Consider the following 24,318-nt stretch of genomic DNA (forward strand, 5'->3'; position numbering starts at 1 on the left):
TGGTATGAACACCAGAGAAGAAGAGACAGTCCATCATGGTTCTTAGTGATGTAAGTTATTTGGTATGAACACCAGAGAAGAAGAGACAGTCCATCATGGTTCTTATGTAAGTTATTTGGTATGAACACCAGAGAAGAAGAGACAGTCCATCATGGTTCTTATGTAAGTTCTTTGGTATGAACACCAGAGAAGAAGAGACAGTCCATCATGGTTCTTATTGATGTAAGTTCTTTGGTATGAACACCAGAGAAGAAGAGACAGTCCATCACAGTTCTTATTGATGTATGTTCTTTGGTATGAACACCAGAGAAGAAGAGACAGTCCATCATGGTTCTTATTGATGTAAGTTCTTTGGTATGAACACCAGAGAAGAAGAGACAGTCCATCATGGAATCAGGAGATACATCACTTACAGTTATGCGACTGGTTGTGTGTAGTCTTTCTAACATCTAGTGCAACAGTTTGATGACAAACTGCGACTTTCTTGACCTGCAAAGATATATTTTAAATCGATCAACATATGTGTGCTTCATGGCACAATTCTAATGGGATAAAAATGATTTTTTTTTTATCAATGATCCTCTCACACCATTCACCACCATTCATATTCTTTCAGACGCTGCTTCAGATAAAGTCCGACCGGAAGGGGAGGGACTTCTCTCAGTCCGTAAGCAAATTAAATCAAAGCAAAATAATGGATCAATCGGGCTCCTGATTGGCTGAATGCTATGCTGCTCTATGACACATCTAAACTTCTGTTTGTCTGCAGTCTGGATGCTTGACCAGGCTAAGATGAGGAGAAAAGTCATGTGACGGTGCATCATGTGACATGTGATGCATGGAAGCTGAGGCCACTAAGAAGAAGAAACAAAGCCAAAGTGACACGAGGGAGCAGGAGCACATTTTCAATTCAAACTCTAAATCTGCTCGTCTCTTCATGAGCTTGAATATGGGCGGCAGATTTGGATGAAAAATGTACTGATTATTTTTGGCAGGTAAAATAAGCAGGTGAGGAGGAATGTTAACATCGGGGTGTGTGCGTGCATGTATGTGCGTGCGTGTGTGTGTGCGTGCATGTGTGTCCGTCTGTCGGTGTGTGTGTGTGTGCGTGCATGTGTCTGCGTGTGCATGTGTGTGCATGTGTGTGTGTGTGTACCATGCGCAGGTAGTTCATGAGGCTGGTCCCGTGCTGCCAGATGAGCGGGGAGGTGCAGCTGAGAGGCTTCACTCCGATCTCCTGGCTGCGGTTCAGCTCCCGCACGGCGCCCACCACCACGTGCACCGCATCGAACATCAGCGCCGACGACAGCTGGGTGGGGCAGACACACGAAACAAACACACGCAACTTCATGGAGGGTTTTGACACATGAAAAGTTAATATCCAGCTGACAACAGCGCTCAGCTGTTGTAAAGTCATTGTAAAGCCTCTTGTGGCTTTTATACCACATTTCTACCACATTCTTTTGATAAGATAAGATAAGATAAGATAAGATAAGATAAGATAAGATAAGATAAGATCCAACCCGCCCGCCCCGCAGGCCAAACCACGGAATTGAGTCTGGCACTCAACATAGTTTACTATATATGCTAAAGTGTTAGCATGAACATCAGAGACCATGATGACTTTGGTGCTGTCTATTTTCTCGTAGAGGTCGAGGCACTCGTACAAGTGAGATATAGCCTAAGTATAATATAGGCCCTATATGCTGCGCGGGTTCTTTTCTGCTTCTTCAGGCGTCTATTTCCTCATCACTCAACAGATACGTTTGACCGACCAGCCAGTCTGCCAAAAACCTGATACATTCCATTACACTTGATGTGTGCAGACTGTATAAAAAGAATCTGACACACAGACACATGAGCACTGTGTGTGTGTGTGTGTGTGTGTGTGTGTGTGTGTGTGTGTGTGTGTGTGCATGCGCACGCACATGCATGTGTGTGTGTGTGTGTGGTGCGTGCGTCTGCGTGTAGGTGCACACACAGATGAGCAGGTTGGGGATGGTATCAGAACAGCAGCAACCTTGCTATCAGGCGGCGCTCAGTGGGCCGGCAGTGCGGCTGGGCGATGCTATCAGGCGGCGCTGGGCTGTGTTTGGTCAGCTGTCACTCAAACTGACACTCGGGGAGGCAAAGTAATGGTGTGGAGGGACAGCAGCACAGCCTGCACACTGACGATAACGAAGAGAGGCGCTGGATGGATGGCCATGTGTGTGTGTGTGTGTGTAGGTGTGTGTGTGTGTGTGTGTGTGTGTGTGCGTGCGTGCGTGTGTGTGTGTGTGTGTGTGTGTGTGTGTAGGTGTGTGTGTGTGTGTGTGTGTGTGTGTGTGTGTGTGTGTGCGTGCGTGTGTGTGTGTGTGTGTGTGTGTGTGTGTGTGTGTGTGTGTGTAGGTGTGTCTCCCTGCTTTATAAATCAGTTGAAAGGACCTGATTGATTCATGCAACTTCTTTCTGAACACGAGACAGACTTGAGCGTTTTGATTGGAGGGAAATAGATGGAAGGGAACCTGAAAATAAAGAATTACCCTTAGAAGAAAATACACTCCATAATGCCCAAAATATATCAATTTTTCTGTCCCCAGGCATGCCAAAGCATTCTCCAGACCACCTTTTCAAGTGGACCCTGTCACGGTTCCCCATTCAATTTGGGGACAGGTGTGCTCGGGAACGGTACCGGTGCACCAGTGTGAAAGCACTCTTAACTCCAGGTGTGTGCTCTCAGGTGTGTTGGGGCCACGCCCACATCACAAACAAACAACATCAAAGAGATTGATTCATTTCATAATGGAGATGGAGAGAGAGGGAAAGAAAGCTTCGGCTACACGGCGGGTAGCATATTTGAGCTGTACAGAAATGCCAATATTTTGATTATTTGATTATATATCATTTGTCACCATGTCAGTACACTACTAAAGGGTTAAATACATGTATGGAATGCAGTATGCCTATAGACCATTTCAACTTGACAACATAAACATTCTAAATACTCTCACTTACTTCCTGTTGCAGTATTCGTTAATACAATAGCCAACAGGAAATAAACTAGGGCTCACCTGTTCCCTAGCAACAGAATTCCAGTTAAATCGTCTTTGTCTAACATGAGTACAGTATTATCGTCGCTGTTGGGTGGAGACCCACATGTAAACTTTTTCACATTTTTATTTATTGTCATAAATAAATACTGGTCACGTTTCAATAATAGTCCAACACAATATAATGTAAATACAGCGCTGTGGAGTGCATAGTCACTGGCTGGCTCTCTGCACAACACCGAGGGCAGGGGCAGGAGCCCCCAGGGCAGGGGACCGGGTGTCTGCCTCCGGACAGACTGCTGTACCAGCATCTGAAAAAATATGAATGGTGGTGAACGGCGAGATACAATACTTTTTTGATCCCGTTTGAATTGTGCCACAGAGTACACACGTCGGGCCCTATCTTCCCACTGGCCTTAGGCGCTAAACTGGCATTCAACGCAAAAAAACGTGCTTTGCGCCTGCCTCGGGAAGATAGCATCATGTTTTTAGGTCCCGAAATTAGCTTTACGCCGAAGAGGCGTGGCGCAGTGCCAGAATAGGCCAGAATGGGCGTTTCAGCCTTAAATACCGGCCTAACGCTATATCTTCCCCCCCTGGCGTTCGTTTAGCGCTTAGCCCTTTTCAAAACCAGGCCTTATTCAGTGGCGCCGGGGATATTACTCTGCGTAATTACGCGCAGCTCTCCTCTGCCATCTCACTCTCTCTCCCCCTCTCTCTCGCGCGTCAGACAGGTACAATGACCGATGAAAAAAAAGTTGTTATACCGTAGTTTTGAGCCCCTGTCATTCAGAGGCTGTTGCATCATCCTACCTGTGCAGTGGGGGAGAAGGAAAGGTAGCGAGAGAAAACGATATCATTCTGCCCAAACTTTCACCAATCTAATCTCATCATGACATCCAGGGATAGGCTATATTTTTCTAGCCGATGCGTTTAGAACATTATTTTCACTTTGATCTTGCTATAGTGTAGCGTATTTACATGCTTGCTGTATTTAAACTGCAGTGAGATTGGTTTGAGAAGCATAATAATATGGAATAATATATATGGAGACAGACGGGGATGAAAGAGGGAGGGGCAGAGCTCAGAGCGCTTTGGTCGGGCTTTTCTGACCGGATTGGATCGCTCCGTGGAATGGAACATGAAAGGGACATTGTGATTCGTTTACTGCACTTCTCCAATGAGCACGTTGTGAATAATTCTACGCTTAAAAGGCGTGGTTATAATGCTTAAGGACGCCTGTAGCGCCGACACGAAAATAGGGAGTGCGCCGGTCCACGGCCACTAATATAGGCTGCGCCTGGCGCTAAGCGCTAATATATGGCCAGTGGGACGATAGGGCCCGTCATGTTTGTCAATGTAAAAGATAACTCTGCAAGTCGGGAAAGTCACAGTTTGTGATAAAACTGTGGCGCTATAAGTTATAAATCAGAAAGATACGCACAACCAGTCGCGTAAGTGACGTCTCTCCCGCCAGGCCATTGTTGTTGATGGTGTGACGTATAATGTGCGACATGATATGTAGCTGATTGACAAAACTAAACCTTACGTTTCAGTTTCAGGACAAACTGCGACTTTCTCAACATGCATAGATCTCTTTTAAATGGACCAAAATTGAACATTTCAATAACATTTCATAACAATTCAAACGGGATCAAAAAACAATTCTGTCTCGTTCACCACCATTCATATTTTTTCAGACCCTGGTGGTACACAGAGAAAGGCAGGAAGTGACGTTAACTTTGGCTCTACATAGTGACGCCGAGGGATAGACAACATAGGAGGTGCTGGGAAAAGAATGTCTCAGCTAATGTGAATTTCATGTTCAGTTCACAGCAAGTTCATCCAACAATAATTAATGGATAGTTCAAAGGAAAAGGCTTTAGTATCAGTTTATTTCCTAATATAATATGCTGTTCCAGGGTGGAGACCGATGCTGTGTGTGTGCACGTGCGTGTGTGTGTGTGTGTGTGTGTGTGTGTGTGTGTGTGTGTGTGTGTGTGTACACTTGTATATTCTGCTCTATTTCGTGCATTTCAGTCGCATGACAAATTTCCACCAAATGGGATTAAGTACTTGTCATAATGTCATCCAACTTAAATGAAGTGCGTTCAGAGCTGTGAAATTGTGTTTAATGAAACGCCCACGCTCGCCACAGTGACTCAAACGCAGCTCAATAGAAATTGAATGAGTTTACAGTGAAGTGCAATCTGTGGTCATCATAACATCCACGCGTCTCACATGTCTTTAAACTATGAAGGTCTAAACGACACATTTCCATCAAAGAGGAAGAATTCATATGAGCTGTGTGTTGTGTCGTCTGGCTGCAGAGGCACAGACAGACAGTTCAAACAGATGCAGTCATTAGCTCCGCCAGGCCCCAACAGAGTTGTTGCTGCTGTTTGGCTGTGTCTGTCTATTAGTGAGCTTGTTTGTCTGCAGGATATGTGTCTGTCTATTAGTGAGTTTGTTTGTCTGCAGGATATGTGTCTGTCTATTAGTGAGTTTGTTTGTCTGCAGGATATGTGTCTGTCTATTAGTGAGTTTGTTTGTCTGCAGGATATGTGTCTGTCTATTAGTGAGTTTGTTTGTCTGCAGGATATGTGTCTGTCTATTAGTGAGTTTGTTTGTCTGCAGGATATGTGTCTGTCTATTAGTGAGTTTGTTTGTCTGCAGGATATGTGTCTGTCTATTAGTGAGTTTGTTTGTCTGCAGGATATGTGTCTGTCTATTAGTGAGTTTGTTTGTATGCAGGATATGTGTCTGTCTATTAGTGAGCTTGTTTGTCTGCAGGATATGTGTCTGTCTATTAGTGAGTTTGTTTGTCTGCAGGATATGTGTCTGTCTATTAGTGAGTTTGTTTGTCTGCAGGATATGTGTCTGTCTATTAGTGAGCTTGTTTGTCTGCAGGATATGTGTCTGTCTATTAGTGAGCTTGTTTGTCTGCAGGATATGTGTCTGTCTATTAGTGAGTTTGTTTGTCTGCAGGATATGTGTCTGTCTATTAGTGAGTTTGTTTGTCTGCAGGATATGTGTCTGTCTATTAGTGAGTTTGTTTGTCTGCAGGATATGTGTCTGTCTATTAGTGAGTTTGTTTGTCTGCAGGATATGTGTCTGTCTATTAGTGAGTTTGTTTGTCTGCAGGATATGTGTCTGTCTATTAGTGAGTTTGTCTGCAGGATATGTGTCTGTATATTAGTGAGTTTGTTTGTCTGCAGGATATGTGTCTGTCTATTAGTGAGTTTGTCTGCAGGATATGTGTCTGTCTATTAGTGAGCTTGTTTGTCTGCAGGATATGTGTCTGTCTATTAGTGAGTTTGTTTGTCTGCAGGATATGTGTCTGTCTATTAGTGAGTTTGTTTGTCTGCAGGATATGTGTCTGTCTATTAGTGAGTTTGTTTGTCTGCAGGATATGTGTCTGTCTATTAGTGAGTTTGTTTGTCTGCAGGATATGTGTCTGTCTATTAGTGAGTTTGTTTGTCTGCAGGATATGTGTCTGTCTATTAGTGAGTTTGTTTGTCTGCAGGATATGTGTCTGTCTATTAGTGAGTTTGTTTGTCTGCAGGATATGTGTCTGTCTATTAGTGAGTTTGTTTGTCTGCAGGATATGTGTCTGTCTATTAGTGAGTTTGTCTGCAGGATATGTCTGTCTATTAGTGAGTTTGTTTGTCTGCAGGATATGTGTCTGTCTATTAGTGAGTTTGTTTGTCTGCAGGATATGTGTCTGTCTATTAGTGAGTTTGTTTGTCTGCAGGATATGTGTCTGTCTATTAGTGAGTTTGTCTGCAGGATATGTCTGTCTATTAGTGAGTTTGTTTGTCTGCAGGATATGTGTCTGTCTATTAGTGAGCTTGTTTGTCTGCAGGATATGTGTCTGTCTATTAGTGAGTTTGTTTGTCTGCAGGATATGTGTCTGTCTATTAGTGAGTTTGTTTGTCTGCAGGATATGTGTCTGTCTATTAGTGAGCTTGTTTGTCTGCAGGATATGTGTCTGTCTATTAGTGAGTTTGTTTGTCTGCAGGATATGTGTCTGTCTATTAGTGAGTTTGTTTGTCTGCAGGATATGTGTCTGTCTATTAGTGAGTTTGTCTGCAGGATATGTGTCTGTCTATTAGTGAGTTTGTTTGTCTGCAGGATATGTGTCTGTCTATTAGTGAGTTTGTCTGCAGGATATGTCTGTCTATTAGTGAGTTTGTTTGTCTGCAGGATATGTGTCTGTCTATTAGTGAGTTTGTTTGTCTGCAGGATATGTGTCTGTCTATTAGTGAGCTTGTTTGTCTGCAGGATATGTGTCTGTCTATTAGTGAGTTTGTTTGTCTGCAGGATATGTGTCTGTCTATTAGTGAGTTTGTTTGTCTGCAGGATATGTGTCTGTCTATTAGTGAGTTTGTTTGTCTGCAGGATATGTGTCTGTCTATTAGTGAGTTTGTTTGTCTGCAGGATATGTGTCTGTCTATTAGTGAGTTTGTTTGTCTGCAGGATATGTGTCTGTCTATTAGTGAGTTTGTCTGCAGGATATGTCTGTCTATTAGTGAGTTTGTTTGTCTGCAGGATATGTGTCTGTCTATTAGTGAGCTTGTTTGTCTGCAGGATATGTGTCTGTCTATTAGTGAGTTTGTTTGTCTGCAGGATATGTGTCTGTCTATTAGTGAGTTTGTTTGTCTGCAGGATATGTGTCTGTCTATTAGTGAGTTTGTTTGTCTGCAGGATATGTGTCTGTATTAGTGAGTTTGTTTGTATGCAGGATATGTGTCTGTATTAGTGAGTTTGTTTGTCTGCAGGATATGTGTCTGTCTATTAGTGAGTTTGTTTGTCTGCAGGATATGTGTCTGTCTATTAGTGAGTTTGTTTGTCTGCAGGATATGTGTCTGTCTATTAGTGAGTTTGTTTGTCTGCAGGATATGTGTCTGTCTATTAGTGAGTTTGTTTGTCTGCAGGATATGTGTCTGTCTATTAGTGAGTTTGTTTGTCTGCAGGATATGTGTCTGTCTATTAGTGAGTTTGTCTGCAGGATATGTGTCTGTCTATTAGTGAGTTTGTTTGTCTGCAGGATATGTGTCTGTATATTAGTGAGTTTATATAAACAGGATATGTGTCTGTCTATTAGTGAGTTTATATAAACCTGATATCTCAAACAGTTACGAGAGGATTTGCACAACGTTTCATAGAAAAGTAGGCCATGAGCCAACGTAGAACTGATTCACTTTCCACCCGCACTGGCCAAAAGGGGACGTGACAATGGCCGTGGCCAATCAGAAAAAGGAGCTTACTTCCAAATGGATTCAGGTAACTTTGTAGAAAGGTTAGCGGAGGTATGCACTCTACCGAGTGTCCTCTAGTATTATGTTTCAGTGTAGCTGCTGTTAAACGAAACAAATGTGTGCCAACGCTACTTTTTATTATTATTATCATAATAATAATAATTATTCTTTTATTTTTAAGTAATATATATATATATATAGGAGAGTGGATGTTGATTTGATTACCTTTTGGAGGGAGGGGGGGGGGTAATTCTGTATTTGCATGGGTTTTTAAACTCTTTTTGGAGTCTGATTTCTCTTTCTGGTGTGTGTGGGATAAATCTGTCCCTATTGATTTTTTTAACTTGTAAATAAAGGTATTTTAAAAGTAAAAAATCTCTCTCTCATCCCTCTCTCTCTCTGTCTCTCCCCCTCCCCCCTCTCTTTCTCTCTCTCCCCTCATCTCTCTCTCTCTCGCCCCCCCTCTTTCTCTCTCTCCCCCTCTCCCTCTCACCGCTGGTCCGGGGTAGGGGCTCACATCGCAGCCTTCCCTCCAGGAAAGGTTGAGGCTGCGGATGAACTCCAGGTAGAAGGGATGGCTGCTGTTCAGCATGGAGAAGCCCACGATGTTGGACTGATCGTCCACAATGTCATCCAGACGCAGGAGGGGGAAGTCCTGCAGAGAGAGAGAGAGAGAGATGGGGAGAGGGAGAGAGAGAGAGATAGATAGGGGGGAGAAAAAAGAGAGAGACAGAGAGAGAAGAATGGGAGGTATCGTCACTGCTAATATGGTCAACTGCATGTTTTGTCTGTTTTGTGATGAACATGTTACATTTTGTTCAGAAATGTCCCAAATTAGGGGCTGTTTCCACACATCGCTTTTCTTCCCCAGCTGCCCTCTAGCCTGATATTCAGACTGATATTGGATATTCAACTCGTACTCTCATTTTCCTCTTCTAGTGAGATTCTACTCTGAGTTACTTCTATGATGAGATCCTCCAGGGGAATTCCAACCAATCACTAGAGAGCACGTATATCGGCTTGAAACTTACGTTAGTCGGGCGAACGTAAAACAAAAAAATGCCCTCCAAGCAGTGTGCTGTACAGATTTCTAAGTATTTGGTAATCAATTTGTAATCAATTTAAAACAGCCTCGACAGCAGGCAATGGCAGCCATTGTTGTTTATACTCCTCGGGGAGGCGTTATTATGGATCCCACCGGTCTTGGGGACAACAACCACACTTGACAACGGCTGCTCCCCGCCTGTTGGGCCGCGCTCATTGGCTTGGAAGGTTAGAAAGCCCGAGAAAAGGCATTTGCATATGACGACGCAAGACCAAGAGCAGCCAAACTCAACTCTGTGGTGTGGGAGGGAGGGACTGGACCCAGCGAAGCTCTTTCCAAATGTGAGAAATATTAAACTTTTCAGAAAAGCGCCGCGTGATGTGAACTGCCTCCATCGTGATGACGGTGACACCCGCTGGCCATTTCCCAACAACAATTAAAAAGTGAAAGTGTCTATAGAGAAAAGTGGAGAAATAGGACATTGTAATCAATGAATTTACGTTACTGTACCAGCAATGATAAAGGTCATATGGATTATACTGGACATGTATTGGAAATATCTGGTAAGCATTTGCTTGTCCCACAACACTATTGCTAGAAGTGTTAACCAGGTTACTGGTTACAGAGACAGCAGCTTCCCTGCTATTGGTCTGCGATCGTGACAGGTGACCTGTCAATCACACCTGAAAACATAGTCTGCTTGATCATCTATTTGACTCTAAATGAGATCATTATTTACAAAGTGAACATCAGGCTGTATATAAGAAGAGTTGAAACCAGTGATTCAGATCATAAACTCATTACCGTATATTAAGAATGTGTCTACTGAGGTCATAAAAGGCATTTCCACATCGGCTTCATTGTTGTCAAACTGAGCTACCCTCTTCCAAAAAAAAATGCATATGTGAACAGTCCCTTAGACAAGAGAGAGAGAGAGAGAGAGAAAGAGGGAGAGAGAGAGAGGGAGAGAGAGAGAGAGGGAGAGAGAGAGAGGGAGAGGGAGAGAGAGAGAGAGAGAGAATATAAGAAAAGAAAAGAAAAGAAAAGAAAAGAAAAGAAAAGAAAAGAAAAGAAAAAAGAAAAGCAAGATGAGAGGGGAATAATTTGTTTTGAAGCGGTCGGGGGGGGGAGGGAGCCATGTGACGAGACGGGACCGGGGGGATGGGGAGGAGCTTACACGACGGGACGTATCAAAGAACAGCGGAAAGGGTGAGAAGGGCAAAAGGGAGCGAGGGCTTTGACTGGGTGTTGTTTTGCTTGTTGTTGTTTTAGTCGGTTGCAGACTCTCCAGTCCACTCTCTCAAGGAGAGAAAAAGAAATGAGATGGACATCAAACACTGCATGGGACTTCAAATACTCCTTGAAGAAGAAGTGTGCTGTTTACACACTGCTGGAACAAACAGACTCAAAGTGTTGCTGCGGCCCTGGAGGCTTTGTGTTTGGCAGGCAGACACACATTCTTACAGTCAAACTACTTAGCTTCTGCTGGGGGATGTTGTCTGAACAGTCCAACACAATATTATATCATATCATTACAGAATATTGAGAGGGGGAAAAAACGCCCATGTCTATAATGCATTATATAAACATACTTATAATGTATTATGATGTGCTCATAACACTCATAAATATTCACAATGCTTTCTAACAGGAATCAGAAAACATTATAAAGCATTTTATAATGGCTTATAAGGTTAAGGTAAACAGGACTTGCACTGTGCTTTATATTAATGTGATATGATTATTGTTATAAAGCATTATTCATATGCATGGGTCCTAACTACGATTATACAGTGCTATAAGCAGATTATAACATATTATAAGTATGTTTATATTGCATTAAACACATAGAATTAGTGTATAAATTGTGATGTGGGCTTGCTGGAAACTGCACCTGGATGTGTAAGGAGAATGAAGACGATGAAGATGAAGTTAGACAGGTGAGTCAGTTAGACAGGTTGTTAAGACAGGTGAGTCAGTTAGACAGGTTGTCAATATAGTTTTTAGTGCTGAGGTTTGGGTCTTTGCTCTGTCAGCTCTCGGTTGCTGTTGCATCCATCATAAGTCACCCTGGATAAAAGCATCTAAATGCCTAACATAATAATGTGATGTATTGTAGAAGCTTGTTTTGGGACGTTTATATTATTCAGCTTTAGGTTTCATTGCTGCACTGAGAGCTCTTCTTAATCTTCATAAGACTTTCTGATTACATTTACAAAGCCAAATGTTCTGGAAAGAGCAACATGGACTGAATTGACCAAAGCTGCACCTGGGTCTACAATACATGGCCTGGAGCCTCACCAAGGCACCTGAAGGACAGTCACATCCATTGATCAGTTATGTGAGAATTATTATCTTCACCAGTAAGGCGCCTAATGTCCTATTCAGTCGAGGATCTTGGGAATATTTCAACCCTGGAACCTTCGGCGGCCAACCGTTTAGCGTGACTGCTAATCGTGTTTGAGGGTTATTATCTTTTATTTTTTTCCACTCGACAGTTATTTACTCAATCATGTCCCAGCTTGTTGGGAAACTGTTGTTTGTTGACGTGTCCGCCGGTTGCCAAATCAATTTCAGCCACGGCCAAGAGCGCCGTCCAACTGTAGCTGTGACAGAGAGTTGCTGGCTGGAGGGGAGGAGAAAGCAGAAAGACAGGCCTGCAGTGCTCAGAGCTGACAGCAGAGGGCAGGCGTGATGCTGTGACATCAGGCCTGCAGTGCTCAGAGCTGACAGCAGAGGGCAGGCGTGATGCTGTGACATCAGGCCTGCAGTGCTCAGAGCTGCCAGCAGAGGGCAGGCGTGATGCTGTGACATCAGGCCTGCAGTGCTCAGAGCTGACAGCAGAGGGCAGGCGTGATGCTGTCACGTCAGACAGGCCTGCAGTGCTCAGAGCTGCCAGCAGAGGGCAGGCGTGATGCTGTGATGTCAGCAGACCGCAGCAGAGCACAGAGGCAGCGAGGACCTCTGCAGTACGAGAACATTAGCATCTCATGTGTCCTCAAAGCAAAGCAGGGATATGTCGAATATCTAACGGCAATTTCAAAACAAAACGGCTGCAAAATGTGTTTCTTAAATGTTTTACATTTTGCAAACCTACAATCTCAATGTAAATTTGAAACCAAACGGCGGGTAATTTGAAAACCTCCCTGCCTTTCCGACATTAAAGACAAATACAATTACTTTAAGAACTTTGGTTATGTTGTAAAACGTAAAACAGCTTGTTTAAGAGTAGGATTATGGTTTGGCTTAGGCGTAAATTATAACCAAAACATGAAATGTGACTCACGGTTAAAATGTATGTAAAGTAAGCTGTGTGCTAAGCTAAGTAAATCAGAGAATATGGAGATTGTTGCATAAAATACTCCCGTTTCCAGTGTGCTCCAGCGTTACTGTGTGTTTCCAGTGTGCTCCAGCGTTACTGTGTGTTTCCAGTGTGCTCCAGCGTTACTGTGTGTTTCCAGTGTGCTCCAGCGTTACTGTGTGTTTCCAGTGTGCTCCTGCATTACTGTGTGACACTAACCTACATTTGGACACAAATCCACCTCATCACACGATTCACTTTGACTGAGATCATTACTGAATGGATCTATATAGCCACACCACAACAAGCTGACTCAACTGGCTCTGTTTCTAGCTGGCCGTGAGAGATTTAGATATTATTTGTGCACAGCCAATCCGCCAATGGATTTCCATGATGGTGCCAGCTGTAGTTGCAAGGAGATGTGTAGAGTAAATGCACATTATAGCCTAGTCCCAGGGTTTTCAAAGTCAGAGACTGTGGGCCTCCCCGCAGACAAAGCTTGGAAAAAGCACCCCCCCCCCCCCCCCCCCTTGCTCAATTCCTGGATGCCTATGGATCACGATTATTATTTGATCCCATAGACACTCAACAATTGAGCCAGGATATCCTGATATTGCTGTTTGACATACTTCAGACGACAACAAATACATAACACAGGTCTGTCTGAAGACATGTATTTGTTTCTGACTGTGGGAAAGTGGGAAAAACTTTAAAATCCCCTAAAACGACTGAATCTTTGAACTATCTCTTTAACCAAATCACACATATTTATGCTATTCTATATGATCTCATTTCGATAACCAATGTCATGCTGTATCACTACCATTCACTGAGCCTCCCCTGAAACTGCTTGGAGCCCCACCCCCATGGGGAGGCCCGCCTCCCACTTTGAAAACCTCTGTCTATTGTATGTTCTGTCTCTTTGCAGCACATATATCACATCATGATGTCCTTGTGCGGTGTTACCTGTGGGGACAGCATTATGCAAATAGAAACTGGAACAGGCCCAAAAGGCATTCATTCGTCAGGAGTCAATGGGCGCTCCGGCGCTAATTTAGCTGGAATTTAATGAAGTTGAGCCGATGTTGTGTTTGACCCTCGCTGCACACAGAGACGTTTATACAGTGGGGACAGGAAGACGTGTCAGGGAGAGCTGTGTGCTCAAACATGGAGGCCAGCCATTTATAATGCTGTAAGCCAAGACTTCCTCGCCTAACATCACTATTCTGTCATTTGTTATTTACACCAATACCAATTTAGCTTTTTTGCTTAAACCAGGCTTCTGCCAGGAACCAGGAATGTTCCCATTTCTATTAGGCCTCAGAGAAAACAACCCCCCCCTTCCCCTTCCCCGCCCCCACACACACACTGTATTTATGCATTATGTCTACTAGCAGAATACCTGTCTCTGTGACTGGTACTAGCACAATACCTGTCTCTGTGTGACTGGTACTAGCACAATACCTGTCTCTGTGTGACTGGTACTAGCAGAATACCTGTCTCTGTGTGACTGGTACTAGCAGAATACCTGTCTCTGTGTGACTGGTACTAGCACAATACCTGTCTCTGTGTGACTGGTACTAGCAGAATACCTGTCTCTGTGACTGGTACTAGCAGAATACCTGTCTCTGTGTGACTGGTACTAGCACAATACCTGTCTCTGTGTGACTGGTACTAGCACAATACCTGTCTCTGTGTGACTGGTACTAGCACAATACCTGTCTCTGTGTGACTGGTACTAGCACAATACCTGTCTCTGTGTGACTGGTACTAGCACAATACCTGTCTCTGTGTGACTGGTACTAGCAGAATACCTGTCTCTGTGTGACTGGTACTAGCACAATACCTGTCTCTGTGTGACTGGTACTAGCACAATACCTGTCTCTGTGTGACTGGTACTAGCAGAATACCTGTCTCTGTGACTGGTACTAGCAGAATACCTGTCTCTGTGTGACTGGTACTAGCACAATACCTGTCTCTGTGTGACTGGTACTAGCACAATACCTGTCTCTGTGACTGGTACTAGCACAATACCTGTCTCTGTGTGACTGGTACTAGCACAATACCTGTCTCTGTGTGACTGGTACTAGCACAATACCTGTCTCTGTGTGACTGGTACTAGCACAATACCTGTCTCTGTGACTGGTACTAGCACAATACCTGTCTCTGTGTGACTGGTACTAGCAGAATACCTGTCTCTGTGTGACTGGTACTAGCAGAATACCTGTCTCTGTGTGACTGGTACTAGCAGAATACCTGTCTCTGTGTGACTGGTACTAGCACAATACCTGTCTCTGTGTGACTGGTACTAGCACAATACCTGTCTCTGTGTGACTGGTACTAGCACAATACCTGTCTCTGTGTGACTGGTACTAGCAGAATACCTGTCTCTGTGTGACTGGTACTAGCACAATACCTGTCTCTGTGTGACTGGTACTAGCACAATCCCTGTCTCTGTGACTGGTACTAGCACAATACCTGTCTCTGTGTGACTGGTACTAGCACAATACCTGTCTCTGTGACTGGTACTAGCAGAATACCTGTCTCTGTGACTGGTACTAGCACAATACCTGTCTCTGTGACTGGTACTAGCAGAATACCTGTCTCTGTGTGACTGGTACTAGCACAATACCTGTCTCTGTGTGACTGGTACTAGCACAATACCTGTCTCTGTGACTGGTACTAGCACAATACCTGTCTCTGTGTGACTGGTACTAGCACAATACCTGTCTCTGTGTGACTGGTACTAGCACAATACCTGTCTCTGTGTGACTGGTACTAGCACAATACCTGTCTCTGTGTGACTGGTACTAGCACAATACCTGTCTCTGTGTGACTGGTACTAGCACAATACCTGTCTCTGTGTGACTGGTACTAGCACAATACCTGTCTCTGTGTGACTGGTACTAGCACAATACCCGGGCTGTGTTAAATTACTGCTGTATGTGTCCTACATAACCTCTCCTGTTTTTAATTATTTATTTTGTGTCATTTGAATCCCACTCTTCTTTTAACACATTGACTGCCAGCCGTTTTTTTTTGCTGTAGGTAGCTTCTGCCAAGCCGTTTTTTGAGGATTCTGGCTCATTTTACAAGAGCCGAGGATTCTTTTCTGCTTGGAGTTTGTGAACATACAATATCTCAAAAGTACTAATAGAATGTGTACTTTCTCTGTCTAAAAGAGTTAGTTTGTAGAGTTAGTAGTTATGTAAGCATTAGCAATTGAATACAGCATGGTTTTAGCGTCAGAAAAAATATTCAGAGATAAACGGCTTTTTGTGAAATTCGATAGAACAGTCACTTTAACCATTCATTTTTGGCATCAGTAAGACCTAAACAATAGTTTTGAACAGTAATTTCCTCCATAACAGCAGGAAACTCCCCTCTGCTCAACTCCTCCCTCCGTGGGCGTTCTTCTTGGCTGCAGCGCCGTGTCACAAGCACTTTCCTACCTGTGCAAATTCACTTTCTCATACTCTCGACCTCTCAAATAAATTTCTGAATAGAAATTAAATTACTCTAAATTAGAGCGAAAAAGAAACAAAAAAGAATGGGTTGAAAATCCCATTCTAAAAGCCTTTTATGGCTGTTTCCAATTTGGTGCTATTTTGCAAGGCAAAATGGCCTGCTGCTTGTCACCAGCCTCACTGCCCCGCTGCCGCTGTGCCTGGCTGTGCCTGTCTGCGTGGCCGCTCGCCGAGGAAGCCCGGCTGGACTCGCCCGCCTCCCGGAGCCCTGGCCGAGAGCTCCGATGAAGCCCCTGCGACTCTGGTCATATTTACGCTGCGTGCCTCAAAGTGTGCTCCATCCGCAATCCACCATGCAAGTTTGCAATCCCGCACCGCCAGCAATCAACGCGAAAACGAAAGCGCCTCCGCCAATCCATTTTCATGAGAATGGAAATGGATCACACTGCTTTTTGCTTGCCTTCCTACTTCCTTGTCGCCACTTAGTGGGTCGGTGGAATGGGTTGTACACGTTGTACACGTCCAATACTTATATAAGATATGTAAAAGGGTTAGATGCACAACCCACCGTCAAAAAAAAAAAATCGATGCCAAGGACGTGTTTACACGTCGCTGGCAGTCAACAGCTGGATTCTGAAAACGTGTTTACACGTCGTTGGCAGTGAACGTGTTAACAGTCAGCAGTCAGCGTGTGTTTCAGCACAAAGGTAAAGACGGGTCAAAGACAGGACTGCAGGTATATATATATATATAGGTGTTTTTATCTGTGCGCACGTGCGCCCGTGTGTGTGTGTGTGTGTGTGTGTGTGTGTGTGCGTGTGTGTGTTGGTAGTGCAATTTTACTTTGGTCTCTGTCCAAAGTTCTGGCACGGGGAGCGCTGGTTTCACCCTTGTGTGTGTGCGGCACCCTTGCGTTAGAGGCTGCGAGACAGTGGCGCTCGCAGACGGAGGCTTATCTCCTTGCACAAGAACAACGCCACTGGACAGAGACACCATAACTATGACAAACAGCAGCCGGCCCAGCATGCAATTCTGATGAGACAGGGGAGTTGTGGAGGGGCTGAGATGATTGGAGGAGACACAACGCGTTCCAAATGCGTCCTATGTTGGCTATTGGTCAGGAGGACCACTATACAACTTTCACAACATCTGAAATAGACACCACAGCTGTGAAATTGAATGATGCCGGTGCACACTAAAGGTGATGTGGTGAGGCAACAGGCGGAAAACATTTTGATATTTAACCATAACCCAAAACATAACCAAAGTTATTTTATTGCCTAAGAAGAAAAAGAGTCGACTTGCTAACGCCTGGGAACTTTAGTCTTGGGATATGATAAAGAAAACAAGTCCATGCATTCGATTAGGTTGTCCTCAAATGAGCCCAACTGGGTTTGTTTCTCCATTGTCTCCATTGTCCACCTGGAGAAAACCCACACAAACACAGAAGAACATGGAAACTCCACACAGAAAGGAGGTGGGACGGAGAAACTGGGACCTTCTTGCTGTGAGGCAGCAGTGCTAACCACTGAGCCAGCGTTCCATCCCATTTCTAACTCCCTGCATCCTATTAGGACAATGATGAGGTTCATCATTGTCTCACTGCCTTCTTCTCTGTTGTCTTGGTCACATGACCCTCCTTCCTCTCTGTTGTCTTGGTCACATGACCTTGGTCACATGACATGTGAGGAAAGACGTGTGTGGGAGGGGGAACAGAGAGGCTGGGATTGGCAGGAGGGAGGTTCAAGGAAAGGGAATGAGGAAGGAGAGAGCAATGTTGGGATTGATCTGAAGGAAGGAATGAAGGTAGAGACCCAGAATAAGCGCAAATAAGGTTTCCTGTCTCTACCAGCTCATTCTGTCTTTTTTAAATATGTGCAAATTAATGAAAATGAATCTGGTAAAAGAAACTTCTCTTATTTTGGCCCTTGGTCCTGGAATGACCTGCTATCCAATCTTAAATTGGCTTCTCTGGTTCCTTTATCAGTTTTCAAACAATACCTTTCTGAATCCCTAGCCTCTACCTGCTCAGGGGCACGGTGGCTCAGTGGTAGAGCTGTCGCCTCACAGTCAGAAGGTCCTGAGTTTGATTCTTGCCTGGGACACTGTGGGCGCTGTGGTTGTGTTCCCCCCCATATCTTCAGTGCCTACTGTCCAGGTGGGGTATCTCGTCGTAAGGGCCTTTCTCTCTGTGTGGAGTTTGCATGTTCTCCCCGTGCTCCCCCAGGGGGTTCCTCCGTATATAACCCCCCCCCCCCCCCCCCCCCCCACTAAAAACATGCAGAAGATCAGATCGTCATCGTCATCTGACCAGTGACGACAACATCCAAAGTTGGTCCCCGGGCGCTGTACGAGAAAACGACCACTGCTCCTGGCCTGCCCCCCGGAGGAAAGGACAAGCCTGGATGGGTTAAATGCAGAGGACACTTTTCACCGGCCACCGTCAGCATGAGTGTGTTGTGGCCGCATACATGTGTTGTGGTGTTCGTGTGACAATGGAGGACGGGGCTTGTCCCGTTACGAGAGAGAGTCATGTTTTGCTGCATAATTCTTATATTTAGGTCCTTTGCATACTGTTTTTTTTCATGTGTACACGGTTACATTTTTCTGTAATCTGGATGTTTTTGTACTTTTACCTGTAATTGATCATTGGTTTTATTTCTTTTAAGTGTGCTGCTGTGTTTTATACTCGCCTACGGTGAATTATTGGTAGTCTGTGTCTTTGTTGATTCTCTTTGTTGATTCTCTACTTTTCTATTTACATGCACTCATGTACAGTATTTCTGATGTGTAACTTTTCCGGCTTCTTGGCCAATTCTCTCTTGTAAAAGAGGCCCCGGCCTCAATGGGATTTTAATTGGTAAAATAAAAAATAAAAAAAATAAAAAGAAGAAAGGAAAGTAAAAGAGGAAAGGAAAGAAGCGTGAATGAAATGAAAAGAGAGGAGGTGAGTGGACAGGAAAGGACAGGAGATGAGAGGCCAGCAGAGAATATTGTGGATTTGAATTATAGGAGAGGATGGGCTGCCTGGAAGGAAGGGCCCAAAACAAAATACCAACATTTAGTGAAATGCCAAGCTGTGCTTTCCAGCAAGTTCACCATTTCCTGAACATTGTGTGGGCTGGCATCCAGCCATCAAAGACTATCTAACCTTATAGCTACAGTATGTGAGAATCTGCCTGGGTTGCAAGGTAGCAGTGAAAATGTGGTATGGAATTTCATTGATTTGGGCATTCTCTCAATAAGCAAGCGGAACGGATTTGATAACGAGGCAACACTCTGAAGAGAGTGCTGAGTGGACACAGTAGATGGTGCACTGATTTTCAACATGGTCAAAATGTCAAAGTGGAGGTGGAGTCGGGGTCTAAACGAATCATTTTAGCTGCGACGGCCATTCTTTGATGGAAGGAATGGAGGAGATAGAGAACAGAGAGGTTAGAGCTGATAGATATAAGATAAGATAAGATATATATATATATATATATATATATATATATATATATATAAGATATAAGATGTTATAGATAGATAGAGAACAGAGAGGTTAGAGCTGATAGATATAAGATAAGATAAGATATATATATATATATATATATATATATATATATATATATATATATATATATATATATATATATATATATATATATATATATATATATATATATATATATATAAGATATAAGATGTTATAGATAGATAGAGAACAGAGAGGTTAGGGTTAGGGTTAGGTTAGATAGAGAACAGAGAGGTTAGAGCTGATAGATATAAGATAAGATAAGATATATATATATATATATATATATATATATATATATATATATATATATATATATATATATATATATATATATATATATATATATATATATAAGATATAAGATGTTATAGATAGATAGAGAACAGAGAGGTTAGGGTTAGGGTTAGGTTAGATAGAGAACAGAGAGGTTAGAGCTGATAGATATAAGATAAGATAAGATATATATATATATATATATATATATATATATATATATATATATATATATATATATATATATATATATATATATAAGATATAAGATGTTATAGATAGATAGAGAACAGAGAGGTTAGGGTTAGGTTAGATAGAGAACAGAGAGGTTAGAGCTGATAGATATAAGATAAGATAAGATATATATATATATATATATATATATATATATATATATATATATATATATATATATATATATATATATATATATATATATATATATAAGATATAAGATGTTATAGATAGATAGAGAACAGAGAGGTTAGAGCTGATAGATATAAGATAAGATAAGATATATATATATATATATATATATATAAGATATAAGATGTTATAGATAGATAGAGAACAGAGAGGTTAGGGTTAGGGTTAGGTTAGATAGAGAACAGAGAGGTTAGAGCTGATAGATATAAGATAAGATAAGATATATATATATATATATATATATATATATATATATATATATATATATATATATATATATATATATATATATATATATAAGATATAAGATGTTATAGATAGATAGAGAACAGAGAGGTTAGGGTTAGGGTTAGGTTAGATAGAGAACAGAGAGGTTAGAGCTGATAGATATAAGATAAGATAAGATATATATATATATATATATATATATATATATATATATAAGATATAAGATGTTATAGATAGATAGAGAACAGAGAGGTTAGGGTTAGGGTTAGGTTAGATAGAGAACAGAGAGGTTAGAGCTGATAGATATAAGATAAGATAAGATAAATATATATATATATATATATAAGATATAAGATGTTATAGATAGATAGAGAACAGAGAGGTTAGAGCTGATAGATATAAGATAAGATAAGATATATATATATATATATATATATATATATATATATAAGATATAAGATGTTATAGATAGATAGAGAACAGAGAGGTTAGGGTTAGGGTTAGGTTAGATAGAGAACAGAGAGGTTAGAGCTGATAGATATAAGATAAGATAAGATATATATATATATATATATATATATATATATATATATATATATATAAGATATAAGATGTTATAGATAGATAGAGAACAGAGAGGTTAGGGTTAGGGTTAGGTTAGATAGAGAACAGAGAGGTTAGAGCTGATAGATATAAGATAAGATAAGATATATATATATATATATATATATATATATATATATATATATATATATATATATATATATATATATAAGATATAAGATGTTATAGATAGATAGAGAACAGAGAGGTTAGAGCTGATAGATATAAGATAAGATAAGATATATATATATATATATATATATATATATATATATATATATATATATATAAGATATAAGATGTTATAGATAGATAGAGAACAGAGAGGTTAGGGTTAGGGTTAGGTTAGATAGAGAACAGAGAGGTTAGAGCTGATAGATATAAGATAAGATAAGATATATATATATATATATATATATATATATATATATATATATAAGATATAAGATGTTATAGATAGATAGAGAACAGAGAGGTTAGAGCTGATAGATATAAGATAAGATAAGATATATATATATATATATATATATATATATATATATATATATATAAGATATAAGATGTTATAGATAGATAGAGAACAGAGAGGTTAGGGTTAGGGTTAGGTTAGATAGAGAACAGAGAGGTTAGAGCTGATAGATATAAGATAAGATAAGATATATATATATATATATATATATATATATATATATATATATATATATATATATATATATATATATATATAAGATATAAGATGTTATAGATAGATAGAGAACAGAGAGGTTAGAGCTGATAGGAAGGAAGGGTTAAGGAAAGGATAGGAAATGAAAAGAGAGCGGGTGAGGCGGGCGGACAGGAAATGAGAAGAAACAAGAGGAGACAAGAGGCAAGAGAGCAGGACGGTGGAGAGGGAAAGCTGAAGATGGCTCCGACTGTTTGGAGGAAGGGAAGAGGAAAGGAAGTAGGAAAGGAGGATATAGGGTCGAGTGGAAGGAGAGAAGGTGTCTTACCATGGTGGTGAGGATGTACTTGTAGAAGGCGGACATCATGCCCAGCTCGCTGGCCTGAGGGAAGACAGGAGGAAGGACAAGGACACTCATGTCGGAGAGCAAGAAAAAACTAGGCCATTTTGTAGCCTTACCAAAACCCCTTTCACACTGGAGCAAAACCCACCAACACGCTATAACATCTGGCTTTTGTATTCAGTGTAAACGGTTCCAATCAGCATTCAATCCCGGGTCAAATGGCTCTGCAGAACGCGCCTATTTCTCAGCTCCAGCTCCAAACGGCAGTGATGGAAACATGACACCCGGGGCGGACATGCACATTTTCATCCTTTTTCCGGTGCAATGCTATGACGCGCATTCAAGTCCCGGACGTTATAAATAGCCAGGCAGGAACATGATTTTTTTGTTTTGGGAACAACATGTAACAGTGATTTTTGTTCTTCGTATCGTGCAAGATGCAACACTGGCAAGATCAAGGTGAGAGATTGAATTAAAAGATTTAGAAAAGTAACCGCCGTAATATAGTCACTGGCCTCCATGCTGCTTTCTACTGTTTGCTAACCCTGTTAGCGCGTTCATGATGTCGAAGGTGACACCAAAACAAACAAAAACAACAGAAAGGCAAACTCGTCTACTGGCGGAGTCAATCACCTATTTGCGCTCATTTTGGTGTAAAAAGGGTAATATTGTCTTCACCCACAGCTCTGAGGACATCACAGCTCTGAGGACATCACAGCTCTGAGGACATCACAAGCTAAACAGCTCTGAGGACATCACAGCTCTGAGGACATCACAGCTCTGAGGACATCACAGCTCTGAGGATGTCACAATCTACATTCAGGTCATGCAGGCAGTGGTTCATGACTTTTTATGAGATCACGCTGCTTAAAATGATGCAAGTAGAGAGTACATCTCAGCACGCACAGCACAGGCTGCACGCAAAGTCGTGAACGTTACAACCAAAGCTTTTCCTTTTCAAGTGTGTTTTATTTGATGAAAGTGACAAGAAAAAAAAAACGTTGAGCAATATCAGAACACATTTGACATGATAATGCATTTGTAAAGTCAAAATGCCCCCCACCCCATCCCATCCCATACATCCCACAATCGTGCTCTCACAGCTGCCTGACCTTTTTGAGGATGCGGTAGGACATGGAGGCGTTGGCGTCGATGATGATGGTGGCCACCTTGTCGTCGCGGATCTCCTTGAGCAGGGGGGTGGGGTCCAGACTGTCGTCCAGCATGCGCACCGACAGCGTCTCCCTGGAGATCAGGAAGCGCCGCACCAGTTCCTCCAATCGCAGCAGGCCTGGGGGGGAGGTGATGACCGGTCATGTGATGACTGGTTGACGTCGACTCAAAACTTTATTGATAGTCGTGCAACTCCTATCTCAGTGATACTCTACTTGCGGCCTGCGGGCCACATGCGGCCCGCGGGCGCCCCCTGTGCGGCCCGCGATGGAATTGCAATTTTTATTATTATTATTTTTTTTACAGTGCACCTGAACGCAACATGCAAGCTACCCGCTGAATAAGTGTCCAAATGTTCATGTCATTCTGGCCAATACTCCACTTCTGTTATATCATTTCAGTCTGGAATATGGAATATCTTTCAATAATCTATGATTTAGCTGCTAAATTGTCAAATACCGCCGTCTGCTTGCTACCCAGGCACTTATGTGTGTACTTAACACATTGAGTGCCAGCCGTTTTTTCAATCCTGTAGGTAAGTTGTGCCAGGTTTTTTTTTGAGGATTCTGGCTCATTTTACAACAGCCGAGGATTCTTTTCTGTTAAGACTTCGTGAACACCAATCATCTAAAAATAACTAATAGAATGTGTGCTTTCTCTGTCTAAAAGAGTTAGTTTGCAGAGTTAGTAGTTATGTAGATATTAGCCGTTGAGTACAGCATGGTTTTAGCGTATGAGACAGGAAGCTGAGATAATCGCAGTTTTGTGAAATTCAATCAAACAGCAGAACAGTCACCTGCCTGTGATTATGGGTGCCCTTGGGCAAGTCTGTATACTGTATTGTGTGTGTGTGTGTGTGTGTGTGTGTGTGTGTGTGTGTGTGTGTTCGCGCGTTGCTCCGCCGCTCTGAGAGGAAGAGATCTCTGTCCGTTCTTTGCCCCCACAGCGTGTCTGTCTCCCACTCTGTGTGCTCTCTCTCTCTCTC

The 24,318-nt window shown here is 42.1% G+C and overlaps 1 protein-coding gene across 1 annotated transcript in view; it reads right to left on the reverse strand.

Annotated features, from left to right (window-relative positions):
* The window catches only part of LOC310784857 (glutamate receptor ionotropic, kainate 5-like), a gene marked incomplete at its 3' end in the record, with an annotated part of 140,745 nt that overhangs the window by 86,590 nt on the left and 29,837 nt on the right, over window positions 1-24,318 (reverse strand). The window contains exons 5-8 of the mRNA XM_083645893.1: window positions 23,273-23,451; window positions 22,146-22,199; window positions 8,784-8,945; window positions 1,157-1,309 (exon numbers count right to left, since the gene is read on the reverse strand). Of these exons, the coding sequence (XP_083502019.1) occupies window positions 1,157-1,309; window positions 8,784-8,945; window positions 22,146-22,199; window positions 23,273-23,451 (548 nt within the window). The remainder of the gene's footprint in view (window positions 1-1,156; window positions 1,310-8,783; window positions 8,946-22,145; window positions 22,200-23,272; window positions 23,452-24,318) is intronic.

This window comes from Poromitra crassiceps (assembly GCF_964638095.1).
Source record: "Poromitra crassiceps genome assembly, chromosome: 11".
NCBI lineage: Eukaryota > Metazoa > Chordata > Actinopteri > Beryciformes > Melamphaidae > Poromitra > Poromitra crassiceps.